General features: G+C 41.7%; 1 protein-coding gene across 3 annotated transcripts in view; it reads left to right on the top strand.

Annotated features, from left to right (window-relative positions):
• The first annotated feature begins 1,412 nt into the window (after nucleotides 1-1,412).
• akt3a (v-akt murine thymoma viral oncogene homolog 3a) overlaps nucleotides 1,413-22,845 on the top strand; it is an 84,783-nt gene continuing 63,350 nt past the window's right edge. The window contains exons 1-2 of one of the 3 annotated variants that reach the window (XM_027150143.2): nucleotides 1,413-1,659; nucleotides 12,989-13,348. In XM_027150143.2, the coding sequence (XP_027005944.1) occupies nucleotides 13,303-13,348 (46 nt within the window). In that variant the 5' untranslated portion in view covers nucleotides 1,413-1,659; nucleotides 12,989-13,302. The other 2 variants (XM_027150144.2, XM_047812532.1) reach the window with 2 other exon arrangements.

Below are 22,845 nucleotides of genomic sequence, written 5' to 3'. Positions count from 1 at the left end.
CCATGTGCCCTTATGTCTAACCCAGTTCCTATACATATTGCCCCTGGGGTAGGTATACTCTCCTTATAAACATTTGGGCAGATGATGGAGAGGTGAAAGGGCATATGCCTGGCACGGCTGCCGTCCTGTCTATGTGTGTATGTGGGTCTCCACCTGGGTCACAGTGCCTGGACTTCTCCTCACCTCCACTGCCCCTCCCCTTGCCATCTGGTGCAGTTGGGGCCGAGCTACGGCATAAGCCGGGGGCAGACTGCTTAAAAACAGTATCATACTTAGACTAGGATCAAATTTCAGCGGTCCTCAGGTGAGATTGGTTTACACACACACACACACACACACACGCACACACAAAAGTCTGGAAAAGTTCTGCTTTGCTTTGCTTGTTATCTATTATATTAAGAGACTTTGTTGTCAGCTATTCTAAAAAAAAAAAAAAAAATAGAAGAAAGGTACCAAATGTGGGATGTGGTAGCCTGGTGTTAAGGTGTCGGGCTACCAATCGGACGGTTGTGAGTTTGATCCCGGGTCCACCAAGCTGTCATTGTTGGGCCCCTGAGCAAGGCCCTTGACCCTCAGTTTTGTATATATATATATATATATATATATATATATATATATATATATAGTTTGCATGTTCTCCCCGTGCCTCGGGGGTTTCCTCCGGGTCCAAAGACATGCATGGTAGGTTGCTTGGCATCTCTGGAAAATTGTCCGTGTCTGTGTGGTTGCGTGAGTGAATGAGAGTGTGTGTGTTTGCCCTGCGATGGGTTGGCACTCCGTCCAGGGTGTATCCTGCCTTGATGCCCAATGACGCCTGAGATAGGCACAGGCTCCCAGTGACCCGAGAAGTTCGGATAAGCGGTAGAAAATGAATGAATGAATATAAAAGAAACTGAGAGCAATGAGAATAAATTAAAAAAAACTCATAGCAGAAAGTGGACATGAAAACACATAACAAACACGAAAGGGAAATTGGTATTGAAATATGACAGGAACACATGCAACCACAGATATTAAGATAACATGCTAATAGCTCTGATACAGGGAAACAAAATGTCAGTGAGATTATTGGCATACAACCAAAAATAATCATAATATTAAACCTGTAATTCATTTAAGAATATATATATATATATATATATATATATATATATATATATATATATATATATATATATATATATATATATAAGGTATGTAGGACTATGTAGGGCTAATTAATCCAAGTGTTGCTGTAAATTAATGTCAGAAATGAATTAATGACCAGGAGAGTAAATCACCAAACACTCTCCAAATAATATTACTACACATTTATTCTTTATGAAATAGGCGAATAATTTAAAACGACCTAATAAAAATAATAAACCTACGGGTGAGCAAACAGTCGCACGTGTTATTAATGATAACGTCAAGCAGAGGTGCCATAGACACGCGTCTCTTATCGGCGTGTAGAATCTCGCGAGACTTCAAAGAGGAGGCAGAGGTGGGCGTGGCCAGCTGGACCTCGCGTGGACGGGATGTGAGACGGTCAGAGAACGGGCTGGTTGTGACGTCACCAGTGTTCCTGAAAGTCAACAACCTTCTCGGCGGCGCGCGAGAGCGGACAGAAGGCACGGCGACGGCTGGCGGGGGGTCGCGGCACCATCGCGCTCTGCTTTGGTCAGTAGCTACCATTATTTGGTTTGGGCTCGACTGCAGCGAAAGCTTTATTCCTTGTCCTTAGTCCGTTGTAGCGTGTCAGAAAGACTAAAAACAACCAAAACAAACCCGGGGGATCAGAACAGCACCGTTAACTGTGATTATAGACGGAGACACGCAGTCAATGGTGCTTTCCGCTCAACGCTAGCAGTGATGACGGTCGCAGTGATGTATGTTGTGAGCAGCCATCCTTCAACACACACACACACACACACCGAGGATGCTGCACCGTGATGCTGCGCGCGAGCGCGGAAAAGAGTCGCTTGTTTTTGGCCTAGCACACGCGCGCGCACGCGTGTAAATGTTTACGTGTATAAGCGTGTTTCCTTCCTGCAGGATCTAAAGCCTGCATCCTTTAAAGCAGTTCGTTTCGGTGACTAAATCGACATCTCCAGTGTGAGTTCTTGCTCTGTTACACCTCGTCGAGACAACAATAACAATTAGCATCCGGATGGGATCATATGCACACATCCATATCCTGATTTTAATCTTTACAATAAGACCTTTTTTTTTGTTGACATTTTTCTGCACAGAATATATAATTTGGCATGTGCAACACCGTTAGGTTTACAATAACCAAATAAAGCAGTGAATAAATGGACAGGATAGTGGATAAATAACCTGGGCTAGCTGTGCTGCTGGAGTTGTTTTGGTGTGTGTGTGTGTGTGTGTGTGTGTGTGTGTGTGTGTGTGTGTGTACGTACGTACGTACGTACTCATTCATGACGTTGTGTCCCAGATTAGTTCATATTCATCATGAACAGTTTTTGTTAGTAACATAAACTATTTGCTAGTTTTGTCGCACTGTTTTTTGTTTGTTTTTTGGTTACAAAAAGAATGCACTACGAATGCACACAGCACTTTTGCAGTGCTATTGAAACACCTTCAGCGGTGTGAGGCATGGCCACTTGTGTTGCTTTATGATGTAAAGTGTGTGTTTATAGAGCCTGGGAAATGCTCTTATCACCCTGAACACTGCTCGGAATTAGGGCTGTACACATGACAATGTCTTAGCTGGGAAGTTTTGCTACAGCAGAGAGAGAGAGAGAGAGAGAGAGAGAGAGAGAGAGAGAGAGAGGAAAACAAGCATGCTGAGTAAACAGTGCGGTGTATTTGGTATTGTATGGATGTAACTCTGACCTTTTCTGACCCCTGCTAAAGTTACATTGATAGTTTTTATATATTCATTTTTCTGATTATCACAATATCTGACTCTGCTTTTTATTATCTATTATTTCTAACTGTAACAAGCAACCGATCCCCGTGTTTGTACTGTATGTGTTTCCTCTGTGAACTGGATCTGCTAGACTGCCCATAAGCATGAATAAATGTAATTGTGAGTGTGTGTGGTACTCTACAATAGACCTTATATCCCATCTAGGGTAAATTCTCTCAACTTGTGCCCCGTATTATCCGCATATCCTCCAGATCCACCAGTGGTTACCAAAGATGGATGAATGAATTATGTATCTGGACACCAAATATGGCAGGGTCATAATAATGTATTAGCTCCTTGTACTGTGATAAATGATGCAGCACTTTTCTGAGATATTACAGGTTTTGGGATATCTTTTTAAAAGCAGCTGGTGCTTGGTAAAGTTTATAGCTATAAGATATAAAATATTTTAATTGGATGTTTTTGTTTTAAAACTACTATAGGGATTTTCTAATGAGTGAATGTTTTAGTGCACTTTAAGCCGATTAAATGTCCGAATCCCCGATCAGTGCCTTGACTACTGAACTAATATCATCTGCAATGACAAACTTTTCACAGCTCATTTCAGAATTGATCCTGTTCAGGCTTCTGTGCTGTAAGAATAGGTGGAGTCTAGTCTTACTTGTATGTCTTATACAACTGGAAGCACATCGGAGCAGTGAGCATTGATCTGTTCCAATTCGGATATAAACATTTTGCATGAACAGTCTCAGTGTAGAACTGAGAGCATGAAGGTTAATAATTTGCAGGTCAAACAAGGGCTGATTTATTTGTTTAGAGCAATTTAGGACTGCACGCTATGTAGGTAAATAAATCATGTACTGAAACTCTTTTGCCTGTGTTCTGAAATGACAAACCCAATGTGACAATGCAAACATTAAATGACTTCTTTTTTTCGAAACAGAAGCAGTTCTGCTTTTATTTCAATCGAGTATAGAGAGAGACAGAGAGAAAGGGAAGGTTGAGCACGAGTGTACGAGAGGCGTCTGTGTTTTGAAATCCATCTGTGGCAGATGAGCGGAACTCCTGCGAGACCTCAGACATCCACATCCTGTAGTGTTCATTCAGAACTTTTTCATTTCCTCCATTCTGGTTCGTGAGCTTGGTTTTCTGGTGCAGTGTAAACCAGCACTGCGCATTCGCTCGTGTTGCATTCATCTCCAGCTTGGTAAGTGAGCTGCAGATTTCGTGCTTTACCACAGACGCTGTTGAAGCCGGGATGAATTTTCTCACGTTGTTGTAACCGTCCTCTGTTACACGGAGCACGCCGTCAGGTTGACTCTACGGCTTGTGTGAAATTTCACTGCAGACAAATCAAAGGAAATGAATATCGTCTAAGACTGAGAGAGCGCTCGGCTCAGACCTCGACCCTGTTTCCTATTTTGCTGCTACTTGATGTGGAACTCGATATGCGTAATAAAATACGCTGAAATAACACCTTAGAGGAAGAAAATGGGAATTTGATTAGATTTAAAATCTAAATCGAAGTAAGAAATAAACATGCATGGCATGAGCAACACGTGAACAAAAAGCTGCACATTTTCCTAAAGCATGTTAAACAAACAGCATATAAACCACAAACAGTTTATAGGGAAGTTAACTGTAGATATATAGATAGATATGCAGATAAATATGTAAGTACATGTACAATAAATATAGCTATTTCAAGTTGTGTGTGCATAAGAATAGTATGTTCATACAGTAGGAATATGTGCCAGTACAATATGTCTAAGAAAATATAATTATATATGCTGTGCACACGTGTGCATTATGTACATTGTATGTACAACAGTAACTATAAGCCTTGATTAAAAAAAATCCAGCTATGAAGAAGTACGTAACATTTGTTTTTATCTTTCATTTTTCACTTGTAAAAGTGCACTATCATGCAAATAATTGTTTAATGAGCAGCATCTCTCAGTCTAGCTTATTTGTGTGTTCAGTTTCTTCTCAGCCTTAATCTTGGCTGACTTTGAAAGTTTTTAGCTTCCTGAGATGTAGTAGGCCTTCTAACATACAGTCCTGGAACACCAACAAACCCGGCAAACTGGCCTAGTTTTGGCAAGACTCTAAATGTATGTTTGCTGTAGGTTCAAAGGAAGTTGTTCATTTTTATTGTGGAGTGTCAGTGTACCTGACGTTTGCTGAAGCCGAAACAGCTTTTTGGTGTTTATAGAGGGTAGGGGTTCTGAGAGAGGTGGCTGGCGGGGGTTAAGATGGGTCTGTGCTTTTGAAATGATATCATTGATAGATGGATGAATGGGTAGATAGATAGGTAGTTAGTCACAAGGTGCATCTCATTCAGCTTAATAGTTGACTAAGGCGTGAATCATTATATCGTGTAAGAATCCTGACTCACTACACACTGGGACGTTGATGACTCAATTTTCAGTGACGAGACCACCCATAAATGCCAAACATCTAAAATATATCAGTTTTATATGCCATATAAAGGTCAGCCTAAGCACATGCGATTGGGTACTTCAGGCAGGATCGTACATGCTATAGTACTGTGGAATTCTTTTCTTCTCAAATCCAAGCTTTGGAAACAGAGAAGGGTGTTCACTGGAGGTGTTGGGGCTTGAACCCTGACCCTCTGATGAACAACTTAGAGCCTTAACCACTTGAACCACAACTGCAGTAAACACTAAAAGTGTATAGAGACGGCTAAATAAAGTTAAAAATTGTAGACTAAAATAGTCATTTGAGAGCTAGAACAACTTCAACAAGCTACTTACATATGGGAATGAAGTTCAGTTTAGATATAATATAATATAATAAAATAAAAAAGCTCATTGAGTTGTCTAAATTCACATGCGTAAGGTTACACACGATTGAATTGAGTATATTACCACTCTGACTACATAACTAAATAAAGGCCCTTAGGGCTTATATTTGATGGCTGCCACTTTGAGCTCGGTTCTCGACCCGATACAGCGTGTTCTCGATCGACCATGGAGACGGCTCATGACAGAAACGAACAGATCTGATTAGACGTGATAGTTCGTTGTTCCGATGCACAGCGGATATGTGGCTTAAATCTGATTTCCAAGCCGTCTCGTGTTACTCGATCGGATGTGATTTATAAACATGATGGGATGGCAGTTACTGAGAACTGTGTGTTGTTTTTGTTTTTTTTTCCGATGTAATCCAATGCCGGTTTGATGCGAGGAATGGAAATGGAAACCTCTGAGGTATTCACCCTGCTCAGCTGAAGGACAAATAAATAAATAAGCCATCATCGGTGCAGTGACTTGCTGAAGGTTACAGACAGTCACATGCTCGCTGGTAACCGTTCCTTTCAGTCTGATGTAACTTGCCTTAAATCGTGCCACCATGACTCGCGTTTCAAAGAACTGCTGCGACAGACGCACAGAGTCGGCTGGGTTACCGTGATGACGGTGCGGCCGGATCAGTCTGCTCACAGCTCCGATAACCGTACCGACTTTTACAGAAATTAATCTTTTTTTTTATTTTTTTTTATTTTGGGTTGGGAGAATCCTGATTATAGTTTAAACGCCTCCAGTAAAAGTGCTATGTATATTTTGTATATTGCCCTTCTAGAAGTTTCCTGCCTCTAAATAAAAAAAATATATAAATACAGTACACAGCGTGCCCCCAAATTTCAGTATATACTTACACAAAGCTACAAACTACACAGTTAGTCACAGTAACTAAGTAAAATAACACCCAGTTTAAATTTAGTTTAAAACAGCACAGTGTGTGTATATAGGTTTTTTGTTGGCTCACACTTCTAATCCTATAATCATTATACTCCCAGCAACTGACTAATCAAGTGCTTGTATCTACGTACAGAGTGCACTGTACTGAAACCTTAACCTGCTTTAGGAGGCTTGCTTCGTTTTCTGCGCTCAAGTTTCTGCCGAAACCTGCTTTCTAGCCGTGTCCCTGCTGTGGCTTGTTCCAAAAAAAAAAAGAAAAAGGCACAAAAAGACAGTTTGTATTTCAGAACTAAAGCTGCGTCCCAAATACTACACACTTTGTACTGTAGTGTCGAGTAAAGCTAAATTTTTTAGAAGAGTAATATCGTCTTAAACAGAAGACTAACAGATTTTATTAACTGGAAGTTTAAGCGGTTTTCTAGTCGATGCTAATTGAAGTCAAACTCAGTGCGATGCTGCTTAAGTCTGGATTTAGCAGATTTTTAGAGACGTTTGGAAGATATCTGGGGACACGGTGGCTTAGTGGTTAGCACGTTCGCCTCCAGGGTCGGGGTTCGATTACCACCTCCGCCTTGTGTGTGTGGAGTTTGCATGTTCTCCCCGTGCCTTGGGTGTTTCCTCCGGGTACTCCGGTTTCCTCCCCCAGTCCAAAGACATGCATGGTAGGTTGATTGGCATCTCTGGAAAATTGTCCGTAGTGTGTGAGTGTGTGAGTAAATGAGAGTGTGTGTGTGCCCTGCGATGGGTTGGCACTCCTTCCAGGGTGTATCCTGCCTTGATGCCCGATGACGCCTGAGGCACAGGCTCCCTGTGACCCGAGTAGTTCGGACAAGCGGTAGAAAATGAATGAATGGAAGATATCTTGTCTACCGTGTCGTCAGCCATCTTTGAAAATGTTTTCTCGTCCAGCATCAGCACCTGTAGCTCCGCCCTCTTCCACTTCCTAAGTACCTGCGAGTGTTGAGTGCATTTTTTTTCACTTTCACTCTGTGGAATATCTTTCTGAAGCAGGGAAAACGGGCAAGCCTAAGGATCCACGTGAATGACAAAACAGGGGGATTTGGTAGCCTAATGCTTAAGGTGTTGGACTGAGCTCAAATCCCAGGTCCACCAAACTACTACTAGATAGTGATGTCTAGACAGCTGGGTCAGAGCGTCTATAAAACATCACGTCTTGTGGGCTGTCCTCGGGATGCAGTAGTTACTAAATCCAATCAAATCAAATTTTATTTGTCACATACACATACATACAGGGTATGATATGCAGTGAAATGCATAGAAATGCATAGTATAGTAATACTACCAGAAGTGATCCAAGGAAGGATAAGCAGTGAACCAGTGACAATGTCATGGGCTCCCAAGTCTCACTAATAGGAAGGCTGGCTGTTCTGGGCCAACCCCACAGAAGAGCTAGCGTGAACCACCATCTTTAATGAATGTCATAGCCACAGTCAAACTGTACTCAAATTTTGTCTTGAGTTGCACGCAGTGGCATTAAATCAACTGCTGTGAAACAAATCACATAATATATGGTCTTACTTTCCAAGACCACCGATGTCCAGACGATCATGTTTCACAATGTGCAATTTTAGCCTTGACAGCAAAATCGGGTGGAATATCATACAGTGTCATGAGGCGTAGATTTCTGTCAGCTCGAACCCATCTGGCCAGTCTCCTCTGACCTCTCTCTTCTCCACCTACTCAACTGCTGCTCACTGGATTTAATTTAATTTAATTTAATTAATTTATTTATTTTATTCCATACTGCCCTGTAGCTTGTTAGGTGTTCTGGTAGTAAATTAAAGCTAAAATCAGTAAATTAAAGCAAACACCGCAGAGGACCTTAAAGACGAGAGTCGAGACGCGTCACATGACATCAACAGAACGAGCATACAGCTAAAGTTTTCTTCGGTTCACGAGCAGCGAACATGAGTACAGCTATCATAGAAAGTAATTATAAAGTGATGTGACATACGGCTAAGTACGGTGACCCATACTCAGAATTCGTTCTCTGCATTTGACCCATCCAAAGTGCACACACACACCTGGAGCAGTGGGCAGCCATTTTTATGCAGGGAGCAGTTCGGGGGTTCGGTGCCTTGCTCAAGGGCACCTCAGTCGTGGCCGGCCCGAGACTCGAACCCACAACCTTAGGGTTACGAGTCAGACTCTCTAACCATTAGGCCACGACTTGCCCAACATGTGTCTACACTGTTAAGAGTTTAAAAGAAGAATCCTGTGCTTGCAATTTAAGCAATTCAAGTAGATTTTACACCAAAAAATCACAAAATGTGCATCACACATTTTGAAACAAATCTGAAAGAACACTCCTGGAGGGACTGTATAATGGAAATGTTACATGGCCTTTTGTGTTGGCGTCTCATTCATCCTGTCCTCAGTTATCTTCTGAACCAACAGCAAAGGACTGAGCTACAGTCACTACTCAGCCTTAGCTTGACTTTTATAAACTTTTTTACTTGAACTACAGTAGAACAAGTCTAGAGAGAGGGAGAGAGGAATGGAGAGAAAGTCAGAGTGAAAGAGGGAGCTGTAGAGCGAGAAAGAGGAATGGAGAGAAAGGGCACATAAGAGAGGGAGAGAAATGGAGTCAGAAAAAGAATGGAGAAAAGTCAAGGATGGTCAAGAGAGATGGAGAGAAAGGAAGAGAGATTGCGGGAGAGAGCTGGAATAGAGCGAGCGAGCGAGAGATAGATAGATAGATACACAGGTGTTGAGGAGGAGGAATGGAACAGCACGACATATTTCTTCTTCCACTTTGCCATACAGACGAGGGGGAATGTGTCAGGGTGAGTCACAGCTGTCTCCCACTATAAGAGGCACTAGTTACAACAGCTCTGCCTTTGCACAGCTCCAGCCTGCTTAAGGTAGAATGATAAATATACATAGTCGATAACCTTTACTGTGAATGGGCCTTCGGGGAGCCTAGCTGCAGTCCATGCATCCTTTAGGATGTTGAAAAGCCTCTTCTGGAGCTCCTTGCTACATCTGAGCTCATATCTTCAGCTCACACCTGTATTTATACTCTGCTAATATAAGTATTAATTGTTCACGGTTTTTTTTTAACTTCCTGCAGTCAGATAGAGATGCAAATACTTCATATCAGTCATACATTTATTTATTCATCCTGTACTCGGGACGTCCTAAGTACGGAGTAAAAGAGGAGGTGCGTCCTGAATCACATACTTATAAATAGTGGTCAAAAAAGAAGTGCACTTCGAGTACTGTTTGTTTGCAGCCTTAAGAAGAGAACGTAGCTAGCCATCATAAGTAAATGAGGAACACGTCAAAGCCATTTTATTATTTTTTTTGTAATTGCACATGTATTACTGATGCATTAAAATGATATTAGGTTGATGAACACTGGAGTGTTTCTTTGATGGGGGCAACCTTTTTTCAGATTACAGCCACCCAGAGTTGTTGGGGAAGTAAAAAAAATATATAATATATATAGATTTTTTGGGAAATAACTGAAGGTTCCTTTTGATGTTCTGAGAAACCTAATACAGCTTTATCTCTTCGTTTTTATCAGCTTGAGAACTAACTATTGTCAAATCATCACCTCTTCGTACCAGCCCTGATACTTCCCAGAGTTTAAACTGACCTCATACCTGCTTCCTGCTGCAAATCCGAGAACACCGAGGTCATTAATGGCGAGTCGGTCCTCATGCAGAGTCTATATCACATTACTAGCAGATTAAAGTTCTAGTTATATGCAGCTCTGACAGCGCTCAAGAAGCTTTTCACTGAGCTTTTCACCACACATGGTCTTCTCCAGATGGTGTCCTTGCTCGGGTTCAACTCACAACACTGCAGCTGAATTCAGAATGGCTGCTTTCACGTTCTCTTTAGTAGCCACTCCTTTAAAGTTCAGAGCAAATAGAATTAAAAATCGATCTGTAATGAGTCACAAAATTGCTTACAGATTTTTAGTCTTTAATGTCTTCAGGGAATAGTAACTGTCTTTTACAACAGATGCTACTGAGTAGAACGTAATTTGCTGATTTCCTCACTGATAACGTATCATTTACCTTGTTCTTTTTGTCTTTAAATATACTGAATACTAAAAATATATTTTATACATCAAAACTGTAGATGGTAGGAGATGGTCTGGGCTTCAAAGCAGCTTTTATTAGCCAACAACTGGGTGTCTTTTTGGTCAAGAGGGCGTCTGACTGACATATAAAGCAACCAATTACATTTTGTTTTGGTCAACGTCATATTTACGGGTGTGAAACCGATGTCCTTACAAAAACAGGCTGGCATGCAACCATAAATTTCCAAAGGTCCTGCAAATTAATGAGTCTATACCCTGAACTTCATCTTATTTAGGATGTCAAATAATATTTATATCTTAAATCCTAGCGGTTTATAGGCATGATGTGTGAAGCCGAGACCACCAAAACCACACTACAGGCATTCATGCATAAAGTCTTGTAACTAAATTAAATTCTGTATGTTTATTTTTTTCTATGACACACAAAAGAATCCAGTTTCTTCACATATAAAAGACAAATGAATTATTTTCCTCTTGTGTGTAACATTTCTAAGGGTTCCTACAGTTCTGCACTACTGATTCAGAAGCCTACTTAGTTAATGACTCGTTTTTTTTTTCCAACTTAATTACCGTTGCTCTTTTGCATCATTGCCTTGTAAAATAATTTTCTATGCATAATTGGAGTCGAAAGCATAACGTATCTTTACAATATCACTAACCCCTTCAGTCAGTCAGGCTACATTTAAACAGTTTTAACACTTTTCTTTCCCAAACCTAGGATGTCCCCAATAAATATAATCAAATCTCTTAGTAAAAAATTCTTTTCAGTTCACATAAGAAGAAGATATGAGTATCAAATTACTTGCAATCTAATGATCTTGCTTAGATGTGAATGTTTGCTTAGCTGTTTAAAATATCAGGCTAGCTAGCAAGCATTAGCTACCTAGGCTAATCTTCCTTAGCATCTGTTAGTTTGTTCTTGTCAGGTTTAAAATAATTGAATTGTGCTTTTGTTTTAGATTAAAGTTTCAAGAAATATACACTGTAAAAATGACCAAGATGGTGTTTTTGAATCCTGGTGTTTAATAGTACAGTGTGTTTTTTAATGAATAGTAGTAGCAATGTTGCAGGGTTTATACAGTATGGTGCTTTGACACAGAATATCTCATAGCCTACTGTATCAAATATATCTATATTTAATGTTTTTTATGTTTTTATTTTGTAATGATTTGAACACAGTGTTTATTGCAGAAATACTTTACAGTGTGTGATCAGACTAACAGCTCAAATCTCAGGAAATTTCCTCTTACAGTCTGAATTCAACTCAAGCCACATTTTTAAGTCATAGTAAGTTTGACTGAATTTGGATTCAGGGACATGACATTCAGTGTCAGCAAATTAAGACAAGAACAAAAGCAGCCAAGTCAATCAGAAGACCTTAACCCAACTGAGACTGAACTGAGAAACTCCTATGAATTGAAAGCTGAACTTGTACATCATTGGCCTTGTTCCAGTACTTTTGGAGGTCAGTGATAATCCCGTAGTTGTTCTTTTCCACTAATAAATAGTCAGCTGATGTTCTTTCATAGAAGCATGCTTACATAATGAAGTGGATTCCTTAAAAAGGTTTAATAACCTAATAAAAAGACAGGTCTGACTCTTTTGCCCTCCAATAAAACCGTGACTAAGCTCCTGTTTCAACACCGTGACTTTTACCTTAGGTGATGAGACAGACTGAGACAGATGACGGTAACAATTCGAGTTAGATCTCATTTTATCAATTAACAAAACATTTGGGCTGAAATATTGTTTTCCAGAAATAGATTAAAGTTAGAAATACAGAAGATGGGGACTAACAGTGGAGTTGAAATGAAATCTTTTCTGCCTTTTCTAGCAATTTTTCAATCGCTACACCTTCATTTGTGGTTGAGATGCATTTAAAACAGAACCGTGTAAACCTTTCAAAAGGCAACACTGACATGTTTCTTTCTGTCTGGAGGGTTTTTACTTTCACTGTATGTTTCATGAACAAGAGAGTTTGTGGCTTCACCTTGACGTGTTACTGCATTCCTTATGAATATGTTGTGTTGCATTGCAAGATCTTTTGGAACACAACTGCAACAAGAAAACATAAAATTTTGTTTGCCATGCAACCTCGGACATGTTCTGTAGGTTAGTGAACATACTGATGTGGTCCTCAGTAGCACCACAGCTGGCAAATAGATGGAGCAGCAGGAATAAACCTGGAGGTTTGTTGTGCGTAACTGCTTATCGTTTGGTTAAGAATTTGGGTGGGAAGGAGGGGTCGAGACAGAGAGGAGAAAAAAATCCTAGCATTCCATTTTTTAAAAATGTGTATGTGTGTGTTTGTTCTAGGCTGAGTCACTGCTGAAGAGTGGGAAGGTCTGAAGAGTGTGAGAGAGAAGCGCCAGAAGGAGGGGTATAGCCTGCTCCATAACAGCTTCCACAGAGAGAGAGGGAGAAAGAGAGAGACGACAAGCAAAGCGACAAAGAGAGAGAGAGAGAGCGAGAGAGGGAGAGCACCAGGCAGAGCGGGAGAGAGACGCTGACCCCTCCTCTCCCCTCTTCCTCTCCTCTCCTTCTTTCCTCCCTCCCCCCTCCCCCCCTCCCACCTCACTCGTTCTGGAGCTGGCGTGTTGGAGTGGAGAGCACACCGTGACGGAGGCATCATGAGCGATGTCACCATCGTCAAAGAAGGCTGGGTGCAAAAGAGGGGTAAGTGTCTCGCCACTCTCAGTTAACTAATGGGCTTGGCTTGCGTCTGTGCGTCTGCATGTCTGCGTGTGAATGTGAGAGTGCGTTGTCTCCAGGGATGTAGTTCTTTATCATGGGTGGGCTCTAGTGCTGTAGTATGCCACAGCATGGCTTCACTCACATTATGCTTGTAGATGCCAGTTTGTGGATGTGGGCGTGCCTCTGTGTGTGTGTGTGTGTGTGTGTGTGTGTGTGTGTGTTGACAAGTGTGGAACTAAGTATACTTTGACACTATCTAGATGTGATGTAGAGCATGTGTGTATGTTCCTATATGTCTGTGTAAGTGTGGGTATGACTGACACACACACACACACACACACACACACACACACACACACACACACACACACACACACACACACACAGACAGGCTGTAACATAGCCTGTTTGATTTTAATGCACATTTATGATGCTGTCTGAGTTCATTACGCTTATAAAGGGACATCATTTAAAATGTCTTCCTGTGGCAGATCTTTCATAGGTCGTGGTATGTAAACACAGCATCCATACTCGACTGTGTTGCATAAATGGTAACAGCTTCTTGTTTAAACATGAATAAAAAACATGTCCATCAGGGCCAGACTGCACACTCTGACACTCTGAGGTGGCATCTTTAATTATGGGTGGGATTTTTCCCTGTTTTTGCCTTGAGTTTTTCTGTCTTTTATCAACCCCCCACCTCTCTCTCTCTCGCTCTCTCTCTAGCTCTCTCTCTGTCTGGCTGTTTGGGTGTGTGAGAGTCTGTGATCTCTTTGCCCTTGCTTTACATTCAAGTGCTCTCTCTCTCTCTCTCTCTCTCTCTCTCTCTCTCTCTCTCTCTCTCTCTCTCTCTCTCTCTCTCTGCTGATCTCAAACAAGGCAGGCTGCTATACTGCTAGTACTAGCATAAACAGCTAACACGTACAAACGGGTGAAGTGTTAAATATAAACAGAACATCGTCTTAGTAAGACTTCGTAAGGTGTCAGGGCATCGGGCACCAGAAATTCTACAAATCTCTTGAACTGTACTGCAGAGATGAACCTCTATTGGTTGATGATGATGATGATGATGATGAGGGTGGTGGTTGTAGAGAGTGTTGTGTAAAAGATCAGTCCAGAATTGGACATAGGTGTTCAGCTGGATTTAGATATGCTGACTGTGTAGGTACATTTATAAAATTATGTTTCATGTGGCTTTGCCAGCATGGAAGAAATCACTCCCATCAGCGTAGAAATGATTCATCACAGGATAAAGGTGAATCACATTTTTACAGGCATCACGACTGGGACGTGTGCTTGGTACTTCCCGGGAACCTTAGCGTAAACTACTCAACATATACTGAACAACTCCTCAAGCTGCAAAAGTGAGACTATTTGGCCAAATGGAAAAGCAGCTTTGTTTCAGGTGCTGGCTGTCTGATGCACTGACTGAATCTGTCCGAAAGACTCAGCGCTGATGTAGAAACATCAGCTTGTATAGACTTACACTGCACATTTCATGGTGCTTTTATTACAAGCAAATAGACATGCTAAAGATTTCATAATATAGAAATCATTTTTTGCACATTCTTCCATTTATTCATTCAGCTTCAGCATTTGCTTTATCCTGGTCAAGGTTGCCATGGATTCATAGTCTTAAATCATGAACACACCCTTTAGGAACACATGTTCTCAGTTATTCCCACCTGAGGGGAATTTATAGTCAATCAACCTGCCAGATGCCGGGGGTGGGGTGGTGGTGGTGGTGGTGGTTATATATAAGGAAACTTCACATGAGGAACATGTGGAAGATCATGTGGCTACTCTACTCAGACAGTAATCAGAGGTCAGGCGCGAACACCCCCCTGGAGGCAGGGTGAAAGCAGCAGCAAAATTGTTTGGCATCCCGAATAAAAAAATCCAACAAATGCTAAGATATGTGAGGAATAAAACGTGTACAATATGACACGATGTCTGCTGATGAAGTGCACCGCTTCTAGGAAAGAACGACTTGATCTTCATGAAGAGGAGTTGGAGGAATGGAGTATAAAAGTTAGCAAAATTCCACAAGTTTGCTATAAATCAGAAGATGAAACTAGCTTGCGACTACAGTGAGGAGTATGAAGTAGCCATGCTGATTGAATTGAGAGTGTGTGTGTATATCTGCATTAGTGGTCAAGGCCATGCCTGGATTAGGCTTGAAGATATAGAATGGAGAATATGTTGGGGTGTGTGTGTGTGTGTGTGTGTGTGTGTGTGTGTGTGTGTGTGTGTGTGTGTGTTGTGGACTGCACTGGGAAACAGAGCTTGTTGTGTTGGGCTTGGCTGTCAGCCAGGATGACCCTGATCACCCTCTCCTTTTCCTTTCTTTTCCCGCATTGTCTTCTCTACTCTCTGTTTCCATTATTGCTTTCACTCGGCCTGTTTGGCGTCTGCTCCTACCTTTAATTGTCCCCATTTTTTTGCTGTCTGTCTCAGTCTCGTCACCCCATTTTTCTTTACATTTTCCTCTTTGTGTGCTTTCTCCTCAACTCAGCAGAAGTTTTTGGCCATGTCTCTCGTTTTGCCTGGCCATCTATTGAGACCTCTTTTAAAAGTAGGGTTGTGTAATGGGGAAACGGACACAGAGAGTGAGATAGAAAGAGAAAGTGAGTGAGCGAGAGAGAATGAGCAGAGGATGACCAAACGGATGACATAATTTCCTGTTTACTACACCACTATGAATGGGACACTTGGAGCTTCCACCACAAACAGAGACACACATCAAAAACTTCCTGCCGTCTCTAATTCATGCTTAGTTTTTTTTTTTTTTTTTTTTAAAGGGTGTTGATACTTGACACAATGGTCTTAACCATTAGTTGTGTTTGTATGTTGCCCTGCTAACATACGGCATACACGATATATAACATATTGAGCTGCATTGTAGTCGCTTCATTTTTTTTTTTTTGTTGCAACATGTATCTCATACTAAAGAGAATCAAATTCCTTTTGGATTCATTGATGTCATGTTGTGAATGTGAAGTGACATTACGTGTGTGTGGATCAGAGGCGAGACTGTAGAGTTTAGTGCTGGGAGTCACATGGCAGCCATGCTCTCTCCCGCAGGACCAGGAACACTCTGTACTGAGAGAGAGAGAGAGAGAGGAGGATGCAGGGACATGAATCTTTCTCTCTCTCTCTTTCTCCCTGCCTCTGTTTTTCAGAGTCTGTCGGACATTCATACACATACGCAGGTTTTCTTTCATACACCACATCCCAGCCATGGTTTCACAAACTCATGATCATATTATTGTCAAATTTTTTTATGTCCCTTGAGGATACATGCTTTCATTCAGCGTAGATACAAATGTAATTTCTCTCTCTCTCTCTCTCTCTCTCTCTCTCTCTCTCTCTCTCTCTCTCTCTCTCTCTCTATCTTGGGGCCAAGTGAGGACATTGTGTGCGGTCCCATTTCAAAGTTTATGTGCTTTTGTCTCTGTTCTGGATTATAAGTCATGCTGAGTGGTTTTGGCCTGCCTCTAAATGTGCCACTGGGGCTGGAGCTGTTGCGCGATGTACCCGGTTTTGTACTCTCTCACAGTCCAGCAAAATTTATTTGATGTGTGCCTGATGGAATGGGCTGGTGTTAGTCAGATGGAGACACAGCCTTATACCCAGGCTGGGAAAGTGGCACTGAGAAAGAAATCCCGGGAATGGATGACGGTGACAGGCGAATCTTGGTTGGAATGGTGTTCATAAAAACTAAACCCTGATTAACTTATTGCACCTTTATAAGAGTCCATCCGAACAATGTGTGTGCGTGTTATTTATTTATTTATTTATTTTATTTTATTTTATTTTTGTTTGTTTGTTTGTTTATGTATTTATTATTTTTATTATTATTATTATTATTATTAAGGAGGTGACAAATTATAAAGTTGCCCAGACTGATGTCTTAGTTGACTAATTGACTAAGCTAAAACTTGGAACGTTGGAAGGTAGTTAGTTATGTGCATTAATACAACTGATTCGGGCATATGACTGATCATATCATCATCGTCCTTCATCATCAAAGTTTCTGTTGTCACACTTCATGTTTGCATCCTCACCAAGTTGCTGGCCAACGTTTTGGCTATGAGATGTGGTGTTCGCTCCTCCCGCCCATGTAACAGATATTATTTGAGTCTAGCGTCTTTTTTTCCCGTTATGCTGAACTGTAAACACGAGAGCTCTGCGACAGCTTATTCTGTGCTTCCACAAACCTGTGTCTTCTGGATTCTGAATCATTTGTCATCTGTGCAATCACAGGAAACCACCTAGTAAGAGCCTTTCTACCTATATATTCAATTTTATTTGTATAGCACATTTAATAATAAACATTGTCTTAAGGCAGCTTTACAGAACATAAGAAACATAGTACAAAAAATTCAAGATTAATATTAGACTTATTTAAGTGTCTGTATTTATCACCAATGAGCAATGCTTGGGCGACTGTGACAAGCAAAACCTCCCTTAGTTGGAAGAGGAAGAAACCTTGAGAGGAACCATTCTCAAAAGGGAATCTCATCCTCATTTGGGTGACACTGGAGGTTGTGATTATAAATTATTATAAACACCAGAAAGTGTAATTATGAATAATACCCCTTCTACAGTCAGATACATTCAGACAACAGTGTATTAATCTGGAAGATGTTGTCCACAAAGATCACATGTGGACGGCATCTTGTCTCTGAATGTCCGAAATCTTCATGAAGAGGAATCCGACTGGAGCTGGTGCGTCTCTAGCCAGATTACGGTGTACATTTCATCATGCTGAAGCTCATTATGTTGAATGGATCAAGAAAACATAAAGGCACGGTCATTTGAATTTAGTTAGCAGTTGAATGAATTTGGAAGACGGGAAGCAGACACCACCATGCCATTAGACTAAATTTCAATAAAGGGCCACGTCCTCAAAACACACACTTTGTTTTAATTAATGCAGATTAAAGGTTTTCCCTTTGGGTCTGTAGTAGAGCATGACTTCATAATACTTATTACAGTCCTGATTTTTCTGGACTTTTCTGCACAGTACCTAATACCTTACATTTCCGCTATGTTTAATTAGCATTTACATTTCTAGCCTTTAGCAGAGCCCTTATCCAGCATGTCTTAGTGCAGCAGTTGTGGATTCTTCTGTATCTGAATTCTTCTGCTATTCTTCTGACCTTCTCCTTCACATGTGATGCTTAGCCTGTTATTTGTTTAAAGCAGCAGTGAGTAGATAGCCACAGTGGCGTGCTACACCCAAATGTGCCTGCCACTTCCTTTTATGGCCGTACATGTACGCACACTTCCACACACGCTCATACACTCTTGCTTCTCCGCCTGCCAGCTAAGTGTGTGTGTGTCAAACCAGTACTGGCACATAAGAAGAATGCAACAGCTCCCTCAGTCACGACTTTGTAAATGTTTTTTTTTTTTTTTGCTTGTGTGCGTGTTTGTGTGAACATGGCGTGCATGGTGGGGGTAATGCAGGCAGCAGGGGTCAGACGACAGAGCAGTTGTCTGCGGGTCAAAGCTGACTCACTGCACGCTGCTTCGACCCGACTGACTGCAGCGTTAGTCATTCTTCTGAAACGTGAAGAGAGATAGAGCGAGGGAAAAAAGTGCAGCTAGAGGATCCTAGCTGAATTAAGATGTAGAGAGAGAGAGAGTGATTATGGTATACATTGAGATGAGAAGCGAGGACACCAGGAGAGAGATTCCAGGACACACTCAGTGTACGGTTCTAATGCGAGCCTTTCAGGATTTTGAGTTTGAGACGGGGGAGGGCTAGAGAACAGAAGAGATAAAATTGTACACTCCGTGTCCCCAGGAGGAGAAGGCCGAGGCTGATGACGCATTTCCTCACCTCTCGGGCAATCTATCTGTCTGCCTTGCGTCCGTGCATGTTTTAGTGATGAGATAATGATGCGCTGGGTGGGTGAGTGTACCCGAGTCACAGTGAAGCAGAAAGTGAAGCCTCAGTGAAGCTTAAACCACCATCAGTGGTTTACCAGCCTGCACGCATGGCTGCTCTTTAATGGGTGTATATGATACAACAAAGCTTTCTTTTGTGCACTTCCAGTCACGCCTGCTACGTCTACCTGCTACGTCTCGGGTGTCACTGGGGTCTAACGTCAGGACGACGCTGCAGAATGGCCACCTGGGAAATCTGCTGACTCGCAGCTGTTCCCTAGCAGGGACATGATAGAAATGAACTTTTGTTGATACTATTATGGTGGTCTGCAGTGGCTTTAGGAGAGGTCAGTGACAGACAACTACAAGCACATTGTGATGTTTGGGATGTTGAAGTGTTCGCATACCAGAGATTTGAATGCACAATTTTTGGATTGCTCAGTTGAATGCCATCAGTCATTAATGCAGGGGTAGCCCTTCTCACAACTTCATGATGAGCCATTAGGTAAATTGGGAACATATGACAGCGCCGATGTTTGCCGATGCCAGCCAAGCACTCCCACACGGCGCACCCGCGGAGCACGGGCTATCATCTTACCCCCCCCGCTCAATGAAAAAGCAGCCAGCCAACCAACCGGCCTGCTGCTGACACACACCTGCTTCAGCTGTATAGCATCCTCCTCTCTCTCTTTTTTTTTTAAGTGTTTCATCAATCTTTTATGTGAAATACCTCAAGTGGTCTGTCAGTGGGCTTCTGTTGTGCATCTTTATTCCCCCTGGGCCAAAATATTTCCCCTGCAGGATGGTGAAGTGTATTCTCTGCTCATGGAGCGTACACTGTTTTACCCCATCATTCCTGATCAAACTCATATGCAAAAGTACACAGAAAGCAATTTGTTTCACATCAGGGATAATCAAAGAGTATGCCAAAACCCCAGCTATGTGAATCAGTCACTTGGCGGATGTTGTTTGGGGAAAAAAAAAAAGGGAGAACATATCCGACATCTTTCCTATCTTAGATTTCCTGTGTGAAAGTTGGTCTTTGTGGATGAAAATAGCTTTGCCTCCGCAGCTTCCTCTGGCTGCTGTTCTGCATCTCAGCAGCTGACGAGAGATGGACAGAGATGCGGGGAAATAAGAGAGAGACAGACTGAGAACAAGAGAGGCATGGGGATGTGAGAGAGAGACAGTCACACTGAGCAACACAGAAACGTGGGAGAATAAGTGAGACGGAGAGAGAAAGGGATGTGGGAGAGAGACAGATAAAGACAGAGACGGAAGGTATTGGGAGAGAAATTGACAGACAGAGGGTGGTGGAAGAGACACAAAGAGGAAGGGATATAAGAGAGACAGAGAGATACAGGAAGACGCAAGCTAGTGGGAGAGATACAGAAAAACAGAGAGACCCAGGGATATGGGAGAGAGACAGACAGAGGCACAAAGAGGCCCAGGGATATGAGAGAGAGACAGGAAGACAGAAAATCTCAGGAATATGACAGACAGAGAGACAGACAGAGGGAGAGAGACAGACAGAGGGAGAGAGACAGACAGAGACAGATAAAGGGTGGTGGGAGATAGACAGACAGAGAAACAGGGAGACTAATGGATATGGGAGAGAGATAGACAGACAGAATATCTCAGGAATATGAGAGGGAGAGAGATAGACAGGGAAACAAGGAGATACAGGGTGGTGGGAGATAGACAGACAGAGAAACAGGGAGACTAACGGATATGGGAGAGAGACAGACAGACAGAAAATCACAGGAATATGGTAGAGAACCAGACTGAGACACAGAACAACACAGGAATATGGTAGAGAACCAGACTGAGACACAGAACAACACAGGGTTGTGGCAGAGAGATAGACAGATTAAAAGTATTACAAAGCAATGTGGAGAGAATGAGGATGTTAAATGGAAGTTAATTTGTTGTTCCTGCAAGAATCTGTTTTGAATCATACAAGGATAGATTTTAAAATGAGAGTTAATAGTCTGACAAAATATCCACCTCAGTGGTTATCCAATATCCACCAATCAGAAATGAGGATGATGATGATGATGATAATAATAGTAGTAGTCAGCACTTCTACTATGCTTATTACATAAGCTACACAGCTACATCATTGAAGTTCATAATAGAATAGAAGTTTTTATCTCGTCACATATACATTACAGCATAGAGAAATTCTTTCTTCACATAACCCCACGTTGGAGGCTGGGGGTCAGAGTGGGTTAAGGGCCCATCGCTGGCAGCTTGGCAGTACTGGGGCTTGAACCCCGATCCTCCACCCAGAGCTTTAACTGCTTGAGGCACAACTGCCCTACATATAGTACAATAGAACAGGTGTTAGACTTTCTGGAACTTTCAGTCTCAAGTAACTTAGTAAACCAACTGTTTCAATACAAGAACATTTTACCTGAATCAGGGGACTGTCTGTTACATGCGAGTATAATATTTTATCAGACTGACTGTACTTTTTAGGGTGGTTACATTCTAGATTAGAAAAGTTCACTAGACGCTATAAAAGTTAATGTGATGCTGAGGCACACTGCTGAGTCAAATATGGGTTCCTTAAGCCTGATTACATTACAATGAGGCATGAGTTTATGGGAAGATTCACTTTTAATAACACACACACGCACACTTACACACGCACACTTACACACGCACACATATACACGTGCACGCACACATATACATGTACACACATACACGCACACATACGCACACATACACGCACACATACGCAGACATGCACACACGCACACACACACACTTACACATACACACGCACACATACACACGCACACACACATACACACACACACACACACACACACACACACACACACACACACACACACACACACACATACACGCACACGCACACACACACGTTCACACACACATATTAATTTTTGGAAAATGTGTAAATACTTGTATAAGCCAGACCAACCTAATAAATTACACCTAATTTAGAATATTTTGGATTGAAGCACATATTTTCTTCCTGGGTGTAAGATAAATGGCAACAAAAGAAGAGGTAAATTCAGAAAATGGTTTGGCAAAAACAATGAGTGAAAAAAAAATTGCTTTTAATCCACAGATTATTTTCTGCTATAAGGAGAGGACAAACCATGACAAAGCAAAAAAAAAAAAAAACACCAACAAGCTTTACAAGTAAGCTTTTATCCGATAAAAAAACAAACTGGGATCTAAATATCTGTTGCATCCTAAGGGCATCATGTACCAAAACGTCCAGTAATATCAATTCTTGTATATGTAGTACCTCAGATTACAGCTACTGTCCACAGACCAGTCTGTCCTGCTTTATACACCAGCATTCCACCTGATTTAGCTGATTTCATCTCAGATAACCTAATCCACACACACACACACACACACACACACACACACACACACACACACACACACACACCTATTTCTGTAGTGCTTATCCTACCCAGTGTTGCATGGAGCCTGGAGTCTATCCCAGTGGACAAGGCTGGGGACACCATGGACTAGGTGCTAACTCATCACAGCACACAATCACCACACACACACACACACACACACACACA

The sequence above is a fragment of the Tachysurus fulvidraco genome, chromosome 4 (assembly GCF_022655615.1).
Source record: "Tachysurus fulvidraco isolate hzauxx_2018 chromosome 4, HZAU_PFXX_2.0, whole genome shotgun sequence".
Taxonomy (NCBI): domain Eukaryota; kingdom Metazoa; phylum Chordata; class Actinopteri; order Siluriformes; family Bagridae; genus Tachysurus; species Tachysurus fulvidraco.
Note: the sequence above shows the minus strand (reverse complement) of the source record. Positions and strands in the feature narration are given on the sequence as shown.